We start from the raw sequence: 19,507 nt of genomic DNA on the forward strand, positions 1-19,507 counted from the left end.
ATTTAAAAAAAATAGTTGGGTACTCTAAATATATTTTGAAAAAGGATTTATCCCTGACTGTCCCTCCTATTTCCAATCTTCATGCTGCCTTCAGCAACATCATTTCAAGTACAGCATTAGTTTTCACTTGTATGTTGTGCACACTCAGCTCTACCTCCCCCACTGTTGCCAAGTTATCTAATTGCTAATCCAAAATCCAGTCATGGATGAACAGATATTTCCCCAGTTAAGTACTGGGAAGACTGAAGTCATTTTTTCTTGTCCCTGTTCCAAACTGCTTTCCCTAAACACGACTTAATCCCTGTCCAAATCATTGATATAGATTGTGAACAGCTGTGGCCCAAGCACTGATCCTTGCAGTACCCAACTAGTAACAGCCTGTCAACCTGAGAATAACCTGTTTATTCCTACTCTCTGTTTTTGTCTGTTATTCAATTCTAAATTCATACCAGTATATGAACCCTTATTCCATGTACTCTAATTTTGTTCACTAACCACTTGTGCGGGACCTTATCAAAAGCCTGCTGAAAATTCAAATACACTGGGCGCGATCCTCCGCACCTCACGCCAGGGGGGAGAATCGCGAGAGGGCCGGGCGAATCACGACACGCCACCCTGGCACCCCCCGCGATTCCCCCACCCCACCCAAAATGGTGTGTTGCGTTTTTCGACAGACCGCTTGGAGAATCGCCGCTCGCCGTTTCTCACGGCAACCGCCGATTCTCCGGCCCGGATGGGCCGAGCGGCCTGCCGCACCCGACCGGTTCACGCCGGCGCCAACCACACCTGGTCGCTGCCGGCGTGAACAGCGCGCGACCGGTATTTGTGGGACCTGTGGGGGCGGAGGGAGGATCGAGCACCACGGGCGTGCTAATGAGATGTCTGGCCCGCGATCGGTGCCCACTGATCGTCGGGCCGGCGTCTCTAAAAGATGTACTCTTTTCCCTCCGCCGCCCCGCAAGATCAAGCCACCATGTCTTGCGGGGCAGCGGAGGGGAAGATGGCAATGTGCGCATGTGCGGCTGACGTCACTTAGGCGCCGCCGGCCGCGTCATTCCCGGCACGCTGCTTTGATGCAAGCGTCAAGGCCCGGCGCGCGAGATTGACGCGCCGCCACTCCTAGCCCCCCGGGGAGTGGGGGGGGGGGGAGAATTGGGGGCGAGGAGCGGCCTCCGACGCCGGAGTGAAACATTCCGGGTTTCACTCCGACATCGGCTGTTTGTCTCCCTTTGGGAGAACCACGGCCACTGCATCCACTGATTCTCTTTTACTTGTGCTAAAAATCTCCAACAGGTTTGTTAAACATGATTTCCCTTTCATAAATCCATGTGGACTTGTCCAGTCATATCATTATTATCCAAGTGTCCAATTGTCTCACCCTTTATAATAGTGTTGTAGTGTTGTCGGGTAAGGTAATACGACAAGGCAGTTTTAAATCGAAACAAGCGAAGAACTTTATATTACAGATCAATGTGACTCCAATACAGGACTAGTTCCCTCAACTCCCAGGCCTACTCCGATGATACCCCACTATCCAGGCCTGTGCTCTGGCACTTGACAGGCTCATATTCATGCGTTCCATTACCATAGACTCCAGGCAGGTCACATGGCCCACAAAGGATCACCCCTTAAAGGCACCATGCTACCACAAACCTCCCTACTTAAGTTCCCTTATAACTCCTCCCAAAACACGGGGAAACTTTTATATGTAACTATGTACAGTCAAACAGAATTAACAATAAGGGCGTCATAGGCAAAATCCATAAGGAAAATCTATCAGGGTACTTTTGGACTCTTGCTGAGTGCCTCAACACAGCAACCGGGTTCTCAAACCTGAAACATCTGACTGCCTATCAGTGGCAGGCAAACTGACAGATCCTAAAGAAGAGGCAGTACCAGCAATTACCTTAGCTCCTTCTGCTGACCCACGTGATTCCCCTCAGGAAGACCTGGATTCTATCACCACCGGCTCGATGGCTGGTACGCGGGTAATTCCCACTGAGTCCACATGCCTAATTGCAGGGGCAGCAGTTTCCCATTTTTTCAAGTGATCTACATAGTTCCTCACTTCGCAGCCCTGTATTTCTTCCAAATTGGCACTGTGCTCCTCTGGTGCAGTCCCATGACTAGGACACCATCCAGAGTCACAACAAGTTTTGGGATCCCCTGTAACAGACTCTCCATCGTGTGCTGAAATATAACATAGGCAGGTGAAATACCGAAGGGCAATCTCGTATATTGGAATAAGCCTTTGGGTGTGTTTATGTTGATGAATTTCCTTGATTCTACCTCCAACTCAAGCTGCGGTTATGTATGCCTTAGATCCAACTTAGTGTAATTGAGGCCTCCTGCTAGTTTTACGTATAGGTCCTCTATCCTAAAAATAGGATATCCATTTACTTTAGTAGGCCTGTTCACAATCATCTTGTAATTGCTGTAAATCCTCACCCTGCAGTCTGGCTTTAAGGTTAGGACTATTTGTGCTGTCCGCTCTGCGAATTGTACTGGAGTAATCATCCCCAGGTCTTCGAGATGTTTAAACTCCACTTCAAATTTTTGGTGCAGAGCATAAGACACCAGTTGGGCTCTGAAGAATTTTTGTGTTGCCTCTGGTTCTATGTAGATTTTGGCCTTCACCCCTTCGATGCACCCCAACTCTCTCAGAAAAATATTGTCATATTTACACAGAAGTTCCTGGAAATCTCTGTCAGTGATGCTGAATATCTCTAACCAATTTAGTCTGATTTTCTTCAGCCAATCTCACCCCATGAGGCTTGATCTTTGTCCTTTTACTGTGATTAAGGGAAGCTAAGCGGACTGCTGTTGGTAAGATACTAGTGTTAACGTTGTTCTCAATATCTTTAGTGCCTCCCCAGAATAGGTGGTTAAGGTGGCCGATGTACTGCTGAGATTCCAGGGTTGCAGCCCTCTCTGTAGATTCTTAAATGTTTTCCCTTCTACCACCATGGTCACCTCATCTGTGTCAATCTCCATATATAATGGACAGCCGCCAACAATAAAGTCAATTTCAATGGGGGTGCTTTGCTTAAACTTGCCATGTTGAACTTTATAGACTTTGGACTTCTCTTCCAGGTCTTCATCACGTTGTTTGCTAGAGTCGCTGACATTTGTTTAGGGGACTAGGTGTAGTCTGTCTGACTCTGCATCTGGCTTGTAAACGGCCTTTTCTATTACTTCTGAAACAAATAAATTCCTTATATTTGCATCTGTCTTGGGGATGGTCTCCCCAACAAGCCTTTAAACCTTGTAACTGCTGATCACTATTTCTTTTCTCGGGCTCCGCTGCACCCTATTCAGGTAGTTTGAGTTGCCACCATTTCCCGCCTTAACTGATATACCTAGCTTTATACGCCTTGTGATTCAAAAGCATATTGTTCAGCACTTTCAGTCACTTGAGCCAACTCACCGCGTTGTCCAAGGATATTTTGGTTTCTGCCAGATACTTCTGAATATTCAAGTTATTGATACCGCAGACCAACCTGTCACATAACATATCACTAAGAGATGGATCAAATCCACAATGTTCTGACAATCTGCTGAAACCTGGCTGCAAAAGCAGGCACTGTTTCTCCAGGACCCCTAGTGGCTGAATGAAATTTATTGAGCTTCATAATAATGGATCGTTGTGGAATGTAGTAGTCTCACTAGCTGCACTAATTGATCAAAGGACTTAGAGTCAGGCGCCTATGGAGTTGTTAGGCTTCTCATGTGGTTGTATGTTTGTGGGCTGCAAACTGTGAGTAATAGAACTCTTTGCTTGTCTTCTGCCATGATTCCGTTGGCAGCAAAAAAGTATCAAACCCTTTCCGTATGTTGCCCCAACTTTCAACCTCTGAGTTGAATGGATCGATTTCCCTGAATAATGGCATAGCTATTCAACTGCAGTCAGTTCTTTATCTTTTTGCAGGATACTGTGAGGCCATTCCCCCTCCCCCTTCCATAAGTCAACAACTTTCCTTTCCACTGGAATGATTTATTCTAGCCGCCAATGTTGTAGTATGAGGTAATACGATGAGGCAGAGTTATTAACAAAGGAAGAACTTCATGTTGCAGATCAACACAGCACCTGAATCAACTTTGACAAACAAAATAAGTTAAAGATTGTATTAGATAAAGAGAGGTGACTGTGGGCAATTTAGAATCCAGCAAAGGAGAACCAAGAAACTGATGAAGAAAGGTAAAAGAGAATATGAATACAAGCCAGTGAGAAAACTAAAGGCAGACTGGGAGAGATTCTTAAGGACTCGTCCCCTCGCCTCCCAGGCTTACTCTGATTATACCCTGCTACCCATGTCCACACCCTGGCACCCAATAGGCTCAAGTGTGCATGCTCCATCCTCATAGGCTCCGGGTGGGTCACATGGCCCGCGAAGGACCCTTAAAGGGGCCAGGCAACCTCAAAGCGATTCTAACCTTTTCCCTAATACTGATGTGAAACTTAAAAGTCTGTAATTGTCCATTTCCTACCTTCTTAAATAGTCGAGTTACATTTGATACTTCCCATTACACAGGAACCTTTCAAGAATTTATAAAATTTTGAAGGCTAACCGCCAATGCATTCATCATCTCCATATCCATCTCCTTCAAACTCTGGGAAATAGCTTATAACATTTAGGGAATTTACCAATCTTCAATCCATTTACTTTTTTGGGTACTACTTCCTTATCAATACGAATTGTTTTCCATTCCTCATTTTTATAAGGCCCTTGGTTCCCTAGTATTTCTGGAGATTTTCTGTATCTTCCTTTGTGAAACCAGACAAAGTAATTGTTCAGTTTCTCCATGATTTCCCTATTCTCCATGATAAATGTTTCTGTCTCCACTGCAATAGACTCACATTTATCTTTGCTGATCTTTTCCCTTTCTTGTCTCCACCTGCAATGGACTCCCATTTATACTTGCTAACCTTTTCCTTTTCACAAACCTTAAGAATCTCTCACAGTCTGCCTTTATTTTTCTCACTGACTTGTCCCTTATATTCCCTTTTACCTTTCTTTATCAGTTTCTTGGTCCTCCTTTGCTGGATTCTAAATTGCCTACAGCCACCTCTCTTTATCTAATACAATCTTTAACTTATTTTTGTTTGTCAGAGTTGATTCATCTTTGCTGATGGGGTTTTGTGCCTGAGAGGAATGCAGATTTGTTGTAGACCATGTAATACCCTTTTAAATACAAGTCATTGCTTGTCTAATGTCAAATGTTTCAGTGCATTTTCCCAAACCACCATAGCCAACTTGACACTCATAACTTCATAGTTTCCTTTGTTCAGATTTAAGACCCTGGTTTCAGAATGAACGATATCACTTTGAGACTTATTGTAAAATACCAACATGTTATGATCACTATTTCCTAAAGACTCGTTTGCAACAAGATTATTAATTATCACTTTCTCATTACGTTATACTAAATCTAAAGTAGCCTGATCTCTAGTTCATTGTTCAAAGTACTGCTCTAGAAACCTATCTTGTACATACTCCACAAACCCATCCCCCACAGCATTAGTGCAAAATAGTTTTATCCAGTCTATATGAAAATTGAAGTTGCCCATTAGTACTGTATTACCTATGTTACATACAGCTCTAATTTCCTGATTAATGGAGTGCCCAACCTTGCCACTACAACTTGATGACATATAAACAACTCCTACCAATTTTTGCTGCCCATGGGGTTTCTTAACTCAAACCAAACTGATTGTACAGTTGGGATCTTCCAGTCACCTCTGCTGGCAGGATCTTCCAGGACTGAAGTCAATGGTTTTCTAGCCTCCTCATTGTCTCCACCTTGGTGAAGGTGGAAATTCAGCAATCTGCTCCTTCGATCTGAGATCCTGTCTCACTCATATATTAATCTTGTACCTTATTAACAATGCTTACCCCACCACATTTTTGCCTCTCCTTTCTAAATGACAAACATCATTAGATAGCAAGTTTCTGGTCTTGATCACCCTGCAACCATGTCTCCATAATGTCAATTAAATCATACCCTTATTTGCACCTTCAAACTTTGTTGTGAACGCTGAGTGCATTTAGATAGAGTGCCCTTAACTTTGTCTTAACACAAATGTATCCACAACTGTGACAATGATTAGTTATCTAAACAAAAGGCTCGTCATTGAAGAATAACAACATTCCAGACGAGCTCTTCATACACATGTTACCTGCTGATCGACACTACTCCAACTACTATAATCACATGCTAAACTGCATCACTTCCTGTAATGATGGATACTAAATTAATGACATAATCAGCAATGTGTCATTCTGTATGTTAAACCACATGAGCTACAAAGGAATGTCACAACATCCCCCTTTCCTTTAATAGAAGAAATTGCACATATCACAAGCTATGTACATAATGCAATATGATTATTGTAAACAGTACTTACACATGGATTAGCTCTCACAATTGTTTAAGTGTCTCTGAAATGTACAGTGACTTAACCAACATCATATTCTCTTCTGCTTGGGTTATTTGCCCAGACGCAGATCTGCTTCACAGCACCATAACCTGCATCACAGGTAAGGTAAGGAGGCAATCTCGAATCCACCTCAGCCAGAATGGGGATCAAACTATGTGCTGTTGGCACCAATTGATCCACACTGGCTGCACCAACCGACTGAGCCAACCAGCACACCAAGGAAGCCAACTTGCTGTGGCAACAGGCACTTTTACATGCATGTTGAATAGATAGTGATGGTGGATGATCCAATTTCTTTGCAGTACAAGGAATATTTCCTGCACTTACTACCTGCTATTGGTATATGTTGGAAGTATTTACAAGTTGATGCTCGACCTGTTTGAATGGTTATAACTCTTCTTTGGCTATAAAGTCCTCACCTGGGACTTGAACCCAGAACTTCTGGCTCACAGACAGGGATGCTACCCACTGTGTGACAAGATCGCCTTTACCTCACATGATCATGGCTTAACAGAAACCTTTGACACCTTCAAAAAGAACCTAACTTGTGTGTGAATCAATCTGACCTACGTTCAGAGGACACAACTCTACAGCTGCATGTTTTCTCATGTGTGGTTATCACTTTCTCTTGTCTTTCCAATCTTTTCTTTGAACTGACAACAATCTGATCATATGGCAAGTCTGAAGAGTTGGCCTGACCAGCTTTCTGAATGTAATCTTTGCCAAAAATGGTAATCCCAGTACTGAAACAACTCTTATCAGAGTGACAAATGACATCCTATGTGACAAGGTCACATTTGGGGCAGCAGGGTAGCATGGTGGTTAGCATAAATGCTTCACAGCTCCAGGGTCCCAGGTTCGATTCCCGGCTGGGTCACTGTCTGTGTGGAGTCTGCACGTCCTCCCCCTGTGTGCGTGGGTTTCCTCCGGGTGCTCCGGTTTCCTCCCACAGTCCAAAGATGTGCGGGTTAGGTGGATTGGCCATGCTAAATTGCCCGTAGTGTCCTAATAAAAGTAAGGTTAAGGGGGGGGGGGGTTGTTGGGTTACGGGTATAGGGTGGATACGTGGGTTTGAGTAGGGTGATCATGGCTCGGCACAACATTGAGGGCCGAAGGGCCTGTTCTGTGCTGTACTGTTCTATGTTCTAAGGTAAACCTCATGTTGCAGCATTGCTATTTGAATGTCTTGACTGATATCCTTTCACTTTAAAATCATTGATTTTACCATGCACACTATCCTATCTGCCAGCCTAGTTGACCTTGGATACTATGGAGTTAATGTAATGTTGTTTTCCGCCCATATTGCACAGATGCCTTGGAAGTATTTACCACTATACTGGGGACTGTTTGACACTTCTCCTCTGGAAAACCAAGAAGACTGAAAATTGGGCTCACTTTATTTGTCACCGATGAATTTGATGCCCCTCTCAGCTGGCAAATGATAGGAAATTTGGAGAAGTAGTCAGGAACAAGTCATCACCCTGACAGTAAACATGTTAGAAATTATTCTCAACCATGGATGTGACGGAGCATCATAGGGATAGTCAGTTATTTGTGTTGACTTGCCTGATACTCCTAATATGCATCATAGATCCTCACAACTCATTCTGAATTTCAGAGGTCTGTGGGAACCTCTTGTACCGTATACTGTATCTGACCTACCAGTGATGATGCTCTGCCATAATGACCTGTGGTGAGTCTCACTTTTATTGGCTCTAATATTGTTATGGGCCAGGGTTTAGAGAACCCCAAAGTGTATTATGGAGTTCACCTGACCCGCAACTTTTACTAGATTGTGGTATGGGGAGCACACGGCCCACTCCACAGGTGTGGTATAGCAGAAATGGAAAAGTATTTTTTAAAGCAAAACAATGTTTATTCTATGAACTCAAGTAAATTTTTTAAAAACATAGTGAACATCTTAGCAACCATTAATTCAAATACAGCCCCCAAAGACTACAACACTAAATAACCCTTTAAGCTTTCCTTTTAACATCCATAAGACTTCAAAAACAAAACCGTTAACAGAAGCACCTCAGGTTTAACTTCACTACTGAGAACAGTTACCACGTTGAAATCAGCAAATGGACATTCATAAGCTTGCAGAGATTCACACACACATCCAGCTGTGATTGCAGCTTCTCCAAAACTAAAATGAAACCAAACCCACCCTGCAGCAAAAAGCCTAAAGCGAAAGTAAAAAGCTGACAGACAGCCCAGCTCCACCCACTCTCTGACATCACTGCAGTAATAAACACCCATTTCTTAAACATACTCTCACTACAGATATTTATATACACACCCATTTATAAATACCTATTTCTTAAAGATACTCAAATGACAAATATAGACTCCCACTTCAACAGGTACACGTATTTGAGTATCCACAGTGGTAAAACAGTGGCACTTGCTTCTGTATCTAACTTCAATCATAGCTTATGGTTGTCAAGTTTACTAGAACATTGCAACCACATGCTCAGTATCTTCTTTGCATCCAGGACTCTACCAACCTCGTGGTCATGTGCTTTAACTGGTATTTGGTGAACTCTTCCTTATTCTTGCGACCATGTAGCATCTGCTTCTTACTCAGCTATAACTTGCTGTGGCTTCTTTATTGCCAGAGATCTGAACATTTGGGTGTAAAACCAGCAAGTCAAGGACAGTAAACAGACTGAGTGTGGAGCAGAAAGTGTGGCAAACCTTAGATGAAAATATGAAAAGAACGGTAAGCAGGAAAGCAGAACAAGAAGAAGGAAGCGTGAGAGAAATAACATGCAAATGTCATCATTGAAGATTAGAATTTTTGGGAGAACTTTGTCAAAGAAAGTAGATGTTACAAACCATTTTAGAAGTGAAGAAGCATTGGGCTGTTCTTTTTTTTTATAAATGTTTTTTATTGGGTTTTTGAACAAAGTATATTTACTGTTATGTACACAGGATAAGAAACATATATATATATACATATATATATAGAAGAGAAGGGCACACCCAAATATACCAAATAAATAATTAATAATAAAATAAATACAATAACAAATAAAACCGAATAACTGGTAGGGTATTGTGCACCAGCTCAACAGCAGCAACTCTGTACACCTGGCAAAATTATTTACAACACATAAGTAGGCGACTGTTCCCAAACAGCCGCCTACTTCTGTGTTGCATTGGGTTGTTCTGTGCCCAATCTGGATATAATCTGGATATAGGTGACTGAGCTCTTATTGATATGTATTGTTTTGTTATATAACTGCAGCCTTTATTTATATTAATTCAATCCACTGTGATGCCATACAGTTATATATACTTACCAATATATAAGTAGCAACATAAGCAGGGATCAATTGCATTAATCATGCTTTTGTTCAGAATTTGATATTGTAATTTTTAATAAGTGTTCAATGAATCTTACGGCTACTGTTTACCGCATTGATCAAGTCAAGTTTAATTTTATTAGACGGGATTTCAGGATGTTTTTAGTAACTATTTTAGGAACAAAATTCCACAATTTTGTCAGTTTTTCCGTGAAAGCAAAGGCTATGATCATTTTAATTTGTGCTTACTTTTTCTGGTAACACAACTGTGGCTTCCTTCAGTATATGTTAACCAAATTGATTATCTAGGATTAGAAATGAGCTAAATATGATCTTCCATTGTATAAGTTTAAACATAATTGCCAAACATCACCAGGTGTTTTCCAAATGATTGTACGTATCTTCCTCTACAATTTTTTCCAAATGCTGACCAAAATGTGAACACAAAGTCAACTAAAATGAATGAGTTCATTTCCCTGGGTCTCATTTGAGTAAGCCATGCTTCTATGAACTTGGATGTGAGTCATCCATCAGAAACACAAATTGCCAAAAAGAGTTAATGAGTCTGATGAATAATAACAGACAAGCTACTTACAACATATCCAGGTGATCCAGTTGGACCCGATCTGCCTGGAGGTCCTGCTGAACCCTGGAATGAAAAAATGTGTTCAACTTTTTTCTCAGGGTAAATCAGGATGCTTCATATTTAAGACTATCATATAAATCTATGCAATCAGAGGTTGAGCATGCCACAAAGTATATGAAAATGGACAAGAAATGGCTGGCCTGCAAGCTGAATCGCATGCACCGCGCCTGGCAGCTCCCTGTTAACAAAGGGGAGCAGCTCATAAATCGCTCCACCGAAGCAAATCCCAGACAGTAAGCAGCCATGCAACCAAGGGAATCTGCACCATGATTCAGAGGTGCTGACCTGGCCAGACTGCTGGATACTTTGGAGTGGTGACACGGCAATCTGTTTCCTAGAGGAAGGTGAAGGGTCAGCCACAGGTCAGCCAGTGCCACTTAGGAGGCAGCGGCCATCAGCGTGGGGAGTGTTACCACCTCTCCCCCCCCCCTCCCCCCAACCACCCTGCGCGTTTCCTGAGGTGTACAGCTCACAATGACAACTCTTTGCCCTTGCAGGAGAAATTGGCACACAATTGGCAGGAAAGCGCCCAAACAGATGGTGGGGTGCCGGACATCAAACTTCTCACTCCCTACAAGCGGTCACCGACAACAAGTTTGGCCTACGCCACAGATGTAAGGATTCACTGACCCCCTATCCAGATGACCTGTTACATGTTACTTATTCATGCCAGATGTAATGATTTTTCCCTCCCATTGACCACATGTCCCTTCTCCCTCAGGATCTCCATCCGATGGTGCCAGCCGATCTGGAGTGCCCCCCCCCCCCCCCCGCCATCTAAGAGAACACCGCAAAGAAGGGTTTTGAGGATGCCACCATTGAAGCATAACAGTTGTCAGCCCCACCCACCAGCATAGAGCCACACATCTCGGTGGATGACATTAGTGAACTGGCTTCTGGGGCATTATCTGGTGAGCACTACATAATTGCTGATGCACATTAGGTGGCGGTAGGAACGTCCAGGCGAGACAGCAGTCAGGTCTCCTAGAGCCCAGGACCAAGCTGGGTCCCAGTCAGATGTTGAACCTCTAGATCAGGTTTGCACGGAGCTGATGCAGACGCTAGGATGCAGCCATCTGACATTCAGAGGGCGATGTCAGCGACACTCCAGTGAGTGGAAGAGTCCCAAAGGCTATTAGCGCAGGAGATGGTACCGGCAGTGTGTGGAATTGAGGACACTGGCTACCCCAGTGGAAAGTCTGGAGCACGACATCAGCAGCATGAGTGGTGGTGTCCAAGGTGTTGTTCAGTTGGTGACAACAATGGCTGAGCACCTCAACAGCATGCCCCAGTCACAGGGGGATGCGTCCCTGATGCAGATGGACCTTGCCAGTGGGCTGTGGAGCATGTTGAAGTCACCCAGGATCATGTTGCAGTCACAGGTGGACATTGCTGAGGCACTGCAGAACGTTTCCGTGTCACAGAGAGACATTGCTTTGTTTTCATACATTTTGGAGTATCCAATCATTTTTTTTCCAATTAAGAGGCAATCCAGCTAACCTGCACATCTTTGGGTTGTGGGGGTGAAACCCATGCAGACACGGGGAGAATGTGCAAACTCCACACGGACAGTGACCATGGGCTGGGATTCGAACCCGGGTCCTCAGCGCTGTAGTCCCAGTGCTAACCACTGCACCACCTGCTGCCCCAGAGGGGCATGGCTGAGGGCATCAACACCATGGTGTGGACAGTGGGGAGCCATCAGGACTGGCAGAGCCAAATGATGCAGGGGCCACTGGAGCTCACTCCAGCCACCTCTCTGTCCCAAGTTCTGTTCCAAAGTCCCATCGGGAGGAGGAAATGCCGGAGGTTGACCTACAGGGAGACGACAGCAGTCGCCAGCTCTCCAGTGTTCCCCATTCCTGAAAATGGCTTCTGTCGGGGTCAAACGGCAGAACTGGGTGCATAATGAGGCGTATGCCACTGGCAAGACGATCGGGGCCCTCTAGCCCAAGAACCCCCCTCCGAGGATGCCAGCCAGAGGCATCAAAGGCCACAGTGTGCAGTAAGTAAAAAAGCTGTCTCCTCCTCTGATCTGCATCCTGGGGACACACCTGGATGTGGTGGCAGAACACAAGAGGGCTAAGCAGTTTGAGGATCACTGAGAAGCTACTGGGGTGGAGATGGGGCAGCAATGGTAGCTAGGGACAGTTAGGGTCACGATTGTACTCCATTAAAACACCCACCAGCCCCCCAGTGTCCTCTGCCCTACCCTTGCCCCAGCCCCCTGGACACAGTGATCCTAGATCTGGCTCCACCCTTTGGCATACCACGTGCAAGCTGTGAGTGCCCTGTCAGCAGATAGACAGGAGTCAGACTGTGGCAAAGATTGAGGAGCATCAGAGCTCACCATCCAGCATGTTATCATCACGCTCCATATTGCCCCACTGACAGTGCTAACACTGGGTGAGGTGATAGGGGTGGGTTGGGAGAGGGAGGGGAGGGAGGGAGGGTGGAAGGTTGAGGGAGTGGTGGTTGGGAAGGCAGGATGGGGTGAGATGACAAAGAAAGCCACGTTCTATGACAAGCTGGTACGGTTGAGGGCCTCCCTGACCTGTGGCATGCTGGATCCTCGCCTCTGCCTGTCCTCCATCCTCCAGCTTCTCCCGCGGGCTCCCTAGGCTTGTCCTCCAGCCCCTCCTTGTCTGGCGCGTCCTCATCCTCCTCATCAAATGAGGCCACATGTCCCTCCTTCTCCACCTCCAGCATTTCGCCCCATTACTATACCAGGTTGTGGAGGGCATAGCAGCCCACCACAAAGCTGGCAACTCTCAATATTATGATCACTAATGCCTCACAGCTCTTTTCCTATGATGTCATTAATCAGCACGGTCGCATTGTGGATAGCACAATTGCTTCACAGCTCCAGGGTCCCAGGTTCGATTCCGGCTTGGGTCTGTACGGAGTCTGCACATCCTCCCCGTGTGTGCCTGGGTTTCCTCCGGGTGCTCCGGTTTCCTCCCACAGTCCAAAGATCTGCAGGTTAGGTGGATTGGCCATGATAAATTGCCCTTAGTGTTGGGTGGGGTTACTGGGCAATGGGGATAGGGTGGAGGTGTTGACCTTGGGTAGGGCGCTCTTTTCAAGAGCCGATGCAGACTTGATGGGCCGAATGGCTTCCTTCTGCACTGTAAATTCTATGATAAAAAGCCTTGTCTCACTGCACATTACAAGGTTTAGATGACCTGTTTTCTGGTTGGCTGCTGAACATGCTGCTCTAAATAAATGTCCTGAAAACGCTCCATGAACACATCTTCCAAGCTATCTTTGCCAAGCTGATTCAGCCAATCAACACGTAGATGAAAATCACCCGAATTATTGCCATTCCTTTCTTCCAAATCCTATCCTTGTTCAAGGACCTATGAATTTCTCGCACAAGTGACTTCTTAACTTTACTATTTCTTATCTCTCTCTAAACCGATTCTATGTCTTGATTCTTCGAACTAAGGTATCCCTGTTGCACTAATGTCATCCTTAACTAACAGAGAAAACTCACCACCTTTTCCTCACTTACAAACTTTCCAAAATGGCAATTATCATTCAGTATTCAGGTCCCAGCTTTTGTAAGGTTGCATGCACTTCTCTGCAAAAGCTATTGGAACATTCATATTTATTTCTAATTCAGCTGACAATTCATCAGCTTTGTTAAGAATGCTGGAGATATTCAGATACAAAGGGCTGGATTTTCCAAGCAACCCTCCGAAAAGAGGTGCTTCACCAGTGGCCGGCAGCAGGACCTTCTAGTCTCGCCATTGGAACAGCATTTCCCATTGAATGCACCCCTCACCTCTATAGAAACAAGCTGAATTCAAAACGAAGATGAGAAATTTGCAATCTTGATGATATAACCATGGCAAACAGAGTGGTTGTTTTCGTAAAGAAATACAATATCCAGTTTCAGGTTGAAAGTACCAAATACATTAGATGTAGATCTTTGTTAAGATACTCACTGTAGAGCCAGGTTGTCCAGTCTCACCAGCTGAACCAGGATAACCCTGAAGACCCTAGGAGCAATCAAAATTGATATGTATTACAAAAACATGAAAGAGTCATATTTTTTCTGAATATAAGTATGATTACAATGCAGCTAAAGGCTTAAAACGATTTTCTTGAATAATTAGATCCATGCACTTAAGCAATGCTGACTTGGGATATACTTTAATGATTTTTATAGACAAAAACATCAACATTTTGATCAAACAACATCATGTTGTCATCTAAAAATCACTGTGCGCATTTTCAAGCAGAAAATGTATAACTGGAGCCTACTTTAAATTAAAAAAGACTGTTGCAAAACATTTAACAGTCATTTGAAAATTTGTTACATAACTGATAATGTATAATGACCACACGCATTACAATAACTAGTAAATTTGTTGCTGCAATATAAAGTCTCTTGGGTATCCCGACTTGGAACATTGGCTCATGGGGATGCATAGTTTTGTTTTCAGAATGGGGTGAGGAGTCAAGTAAAACGCTAGTGAGAATAAGCAACTCAGTGATCATGTAATAATTATTAAAGAATATTTATTAAATTAAAGAAATGACAAATACACATGAACAGGACTACAATATACCAAGACAATTAAGCACACAAACCACTAAACACACACAGTTTATATAGAACATATCCCCGATTCCAAATTATATCTACAATGCCTAAACTCCTTAAGACTTCCCCTTTCCCCAAACAACATCCAAATCAAATAGATCTATGAGTCAAAACCAGCTTATAGTTCCCACACAATACAGGAGCGATAATCAAGTCTAGGAAACATCTTATCCTGGTGCAGTGAAGATATTTCAACTGCCTTTATGAGGGTTTCTGCACTGCCTTGGCTGTTAGAATTAAAACTTGCCTCTGGGCTGTTAGGTATAAAGCTGACCTCTGGGTTGTTAGATGTAAAACTGGCCTGCCTGTTTCTGAAGGTGTTGGCAATTATACATTTTCTCCTCTTTAATTCTGCTTTCTGTGTATTTGGATCTCTGTCTCCATCAAATTCCTTAACTCGCGACATTAGCATGTGTATACTTCTACTTCCTACACATTAGAGTGTGTATACTCCCCTAATATGCGATACACCTGATTCTATCCAGATGCTTACTAATCTTGTTACAGGGAAAGGTGCCTCTCATCCGGTCTTTTGAATACTGGCTAATGCTGTCACTAGGCAGATTTCCACCTGCTGCTTGACGGATCGCATCTGATTATGTCTTGTTAACTTCATGTTACTTTAGTTATTGGGCAAATCCATGAAACGTCCCTCTTTTTATAAAATGAAATGTCTTAATTTAAAAGATGCTTCATTTGTCAACCCTTATTTAATTAATTCTATCTTATTAAATATTACAAAAATCAAGAGCATGCATCAACAAAGAATATACTCCAGAGAATTTACACTCACTGTTCAAAATGTCTCTTTTATACTTGGGATATAAAATCCACAATGACAAATTCTCTTCGCCCACATGAACATTAAAAAAAATTAAATGGTTGCAATAGCCAACTCCATTGGAATAACTGGGTGTTCCAATCATGACCTTTCTCCAAATATTTCAAAGGATTGTGGTCCGTATATATAATTGTTTCTGCTAGGTTGTTGTCAACATAAATCTCAAAATGTCGCAATGCCAGTACCAGGCTTAACGTCTCTTTCTCAATGGTAGAACACTTCTGCCTATGCCGGTTAAATTTCCTTACATTGGCTCCTCAAGACAAGTTCGCCTCTTGCAATAACATGACTTGTACACCAATGTTGCTCGCATCCACCACCAATTTAAACTGCTTGTTGTAACTGGGTGCTGCGAATTCTGGGTTTGTTCTCAACATGGTTTTTAAAGTGGTTGAATGTCATTTGACAATCCTCTGTCCAGTTAACGTGCCTGTTCTTCTTTAACAGCTCTATAAGTGGTGCTACCACACTGCTAAAGTTTGGCATGAACTTCCAGTAGAATCCACTCATGCCCAGAAATCTTAAAATCTCTTTTCTGGTGTTGGGTTCCAGGAAGTTACAAATAGCCTGTATTTTTGGAGCTTGTAGTGTAATTTGACTACGTCCCCTATGTGATCCAGATATCAAATATAGGCCCCAGAAAATTGACTTTTCGTTAGGTTCACCATGAGATTGGCTTAATCTAAGTTGCCAAAAATTCCTTCAGGTGGCGTAGATCCTCTTCCCAACTCTGGCTGAACACCACTAAGTCATCAAGGTATACGGCACAGTGACTCAATCCTCGGATTATTGCAGGGCATTCTTCATCCTGAACAGCATAACTTTACATTGATAAACTCTTTGGGTGTCATAAAGGGGAGATCTACAGTGTCATCTCAGTCAAAGGAACTTGCCACCAGCCCTTTAGCAAGACTATTTTGGTGATAAATATCTTCCATCCAACGCTTTTGATGCAGTCTTCCAAACATTGAAGAGGAAACAAATCCCTCTTGGCTACAGCATTCACCTACATGTAGTCTAAGCACAGTCTCTGGGTTCCATTTGGTTCAGGCACCATGACAATAGGGGAGCTCCAATCACTAGAATCAATTCAAGAATGTAATTCTTGAGCATATACTCAATTTCCTTCTGTGCCTGCTGTTATGTATAAGGGTAACACCATTGGTTGGTGCAATGTCAAATATTATGCAATGACATCATCAGGGCACTTTGCAGGCTTTTGTGGAGTTCACCAATGTAACCTGTTCGAGAGTATCTTGTAAATAAATATCTTTCACTATGTTATAGGTACTCGACATGCACCACCTCAGATTCTTTCTCTTTGCAGCTACAACAAAGAACATAACAAAAGAGAAATTGGCCATGAGATCTGGGCTGTAAAAAAAATGGGAGAAAAGCAAATTTGGAGAATGATTTTGTGAGCCAAAAGAAGAATCATCGACGGAGATCCAGGCACATTCACCATAGCGATTTAGGTCAGGGGAAATACCATTAACTTCCAAAGCAAAATCATCATTGTGACAAGTAAAAACAACTCCCAATTAAATACCTGGACACTACAGGGCTGCCAACTCTGAAAGTTACTGCCCAGGAATTGATAGTGGGGCACAGAAATAGCAAGTTGTCTGCTTTAAACAGCGAGAAAATAGACGGTCGGGAAGACAGCCTGAAGGCTGAGTAGTACAGATCAGGGAGCTGCAATCCAAAAATGGCGGGAAGAAAAGGTGCCATGGATGCATTTGACAAGGAAGAGGAGACATGAAGATTTTGTGAGGAAAGGTTCCAGTCGTTCCTTCAAGATAATCAGACACCAGCTGACCTGCATACTGTGACCTTTCTCAGCTCACTTGGGAGGAAAACATTGATGTTACCGCAGAATTTAGTACACCCAGCTAAACCTGGAGACAGGTCATCTGATGAGTTAATGACTATCTTGCAAGAACACTTCTCTCCCCATCCACTATTAACAGCTGAAAGATTCTGCTTTCACCATCGTGCACAGGAGGAAGGGGAAAACATTTCACAATTTGCGGCATCACAGTGAAAGCGAAAAAAGTACTGCGAATTAGGCCAGACTTTGGATGACATACTTTGTGATCAATTAGTTTGTGGCCTCAGAATGAAGCCATTAAGAATAAATTGTTAACAGATGGTGCATTAACCTTAAACCTGCAACAGAGATCACAAAACCTTTGGAACTTGATGCGGGAGAAGCTTCGCTGATTGGAATTTGAGATAAAGTCCACAAGATGGAGTCTGTGAGAAGCAGGCCCACCAAGAACTACCATATCACCACTGCAATCAGGTACGCGCCTACATCCCGGGATTCCAAGAAAAGCAACTTTTTGTGGGCCCGAGGGCGAGGAGGCTTTGGGGAGTGAATAATGGGGAATTGGGGTGTCAGGGGAGAGGCCGGTTGCGGGAGGTGGTCAGGGGGAGTGAGGGATGCGAAGAAGGTCCAGAGTTGCAGATCTTAAGGGGACTGCCTGAAGGTAAAAGGGAGCTTCTGATAGAGGCAAGCCCTCAGCCCCCCCCCCCTCCCCCCACCAAATCATTCTTATCCGAGCTCAATTATTTTTGGGCTTCCCTCATTCCGGGAACTACTCTCACCAACTAAGGCTGGGCTGGTAACGGTCCTTAATTGGTCAATAATTGGCCACTTAAGGGCCTCAATTGGGGCAAGGGCGGACGGCCCATCTTGCACTCCCCAGTGTAAAATTTCTGCGAGATCGGGGCAGGTAAAAACCCAACGGGATGTCCATTCATCTTATTTCACACTCACTTTCCACCTAAAACCAATCAACAGTAAAATTCAGGCCCGTGTGTCTTATTTGCGATTTTGAATCACACATTGAAACAATAGGCTTTAATGTTTGATAAATCACACATAATGTATTCATACTTCCACACAGTGAAACACGCAGCAACACGTGGTAGTTATCAATACTGTGTACAGAGACAGCACCAGCTTGCTTCTGAACAGTCACATTTGTTGCCAAAGTCTGGATTGTAAATCATATATCTATATGTTCTTAATTTAACATTTATGATGATATAGTATGGCGTAGTTAATCTCCTGAATGTTAAAAATTGAATTTTACAATTGTGGAAAGCACTTACTAATGCTACTTTTTAGAAGGGGAAGATGCCTGCATTCTGAAAAAGGATGATTGTTTCACTCTAATCAAATATTTATGAATTTAATTCCAAATTAAAGCACTGATTTTAAACCTGTGTAAGAGCTTCAGTTTCCTGCACTGTCACAGATTGAGAAATTAAGTGTTGGTTATTGTTTTCACTGCTAATGGTTTACTGAAACACAGTAAATGTACATTTTTGAATAAATCAAAGTGAATTTTGCCTCTATTTTGCAGCATGCATCATTTGACAACCATTGACATGGCCAGCCTGATTGTTGCATGTGGAACAATAGCCATTCTAGATATAGCTGGGCAATAACTTGCAATTATTTTAAAACTATTCATTTTATCCACAAAGACATTTTTAAGTTATCATAACTCCCTCGTTGAGATAACATGCAAACATGAAAATAAAAACAATTAGCAAATAGATACTTACAGGTCGTCCAATTAAGCCAGGTGGACCTCTAGGTCCTGGAGGACCCTGGAACATAATAGTTATAAATCGGAGTTATTTC

The 19,507-nt window shown here is 43.3% G+C and overlaps 1 protein-coding gene across 1 annotated transcript in view; it reads right to left on the reverse strand.

Annotated features, from left to right (window-relative positions):
• The window catches only part of LOC119961822 (collagen alpha-1(II) chain-like), a 223,418-nt gene that overhangs the window by 122,234 nt on the left and 81,677 nt on the right, over positions 1 to 19,507 (reverse strand). Inside the window, exons 5-7 of the mRNA XM_038789189.1 lie at positions 19,429 to 19,473; positions 14,347 to 14,400; positions 10,346 to 10,399 (exon numbers count right to left, since the gene is read on the reverse strand). Of these exons, the coding sequence (XP_038645117.1) occupies positions 10,346 to 10,399; positions 14,347 to 14,400; positions 19,429 to 19,473 (153 nt within the window). The remainder of the gene's footprint in view (positions 1 to 10,345; positions 10,400 to 14,346; positions 14,401 to 19,428; positions 19,474 to 19,507) is intronic.

This window comes from Scyliorhinus canicula, chromosome 2 (assembly GCF_902713615.1).
Source record: "Scyliorhinus canicula chromosome 2, sScyCan1.1, whole genome shotgun sequence".
In the NCBI taxonomy this organism is placed as follows: Eukaryota; Metazoa; Chordata; class Chondrichthyes; order Carcharhiniformes; family Scyliorhinidae; genus Scyliorhinus; species Scyliorhinus canicula.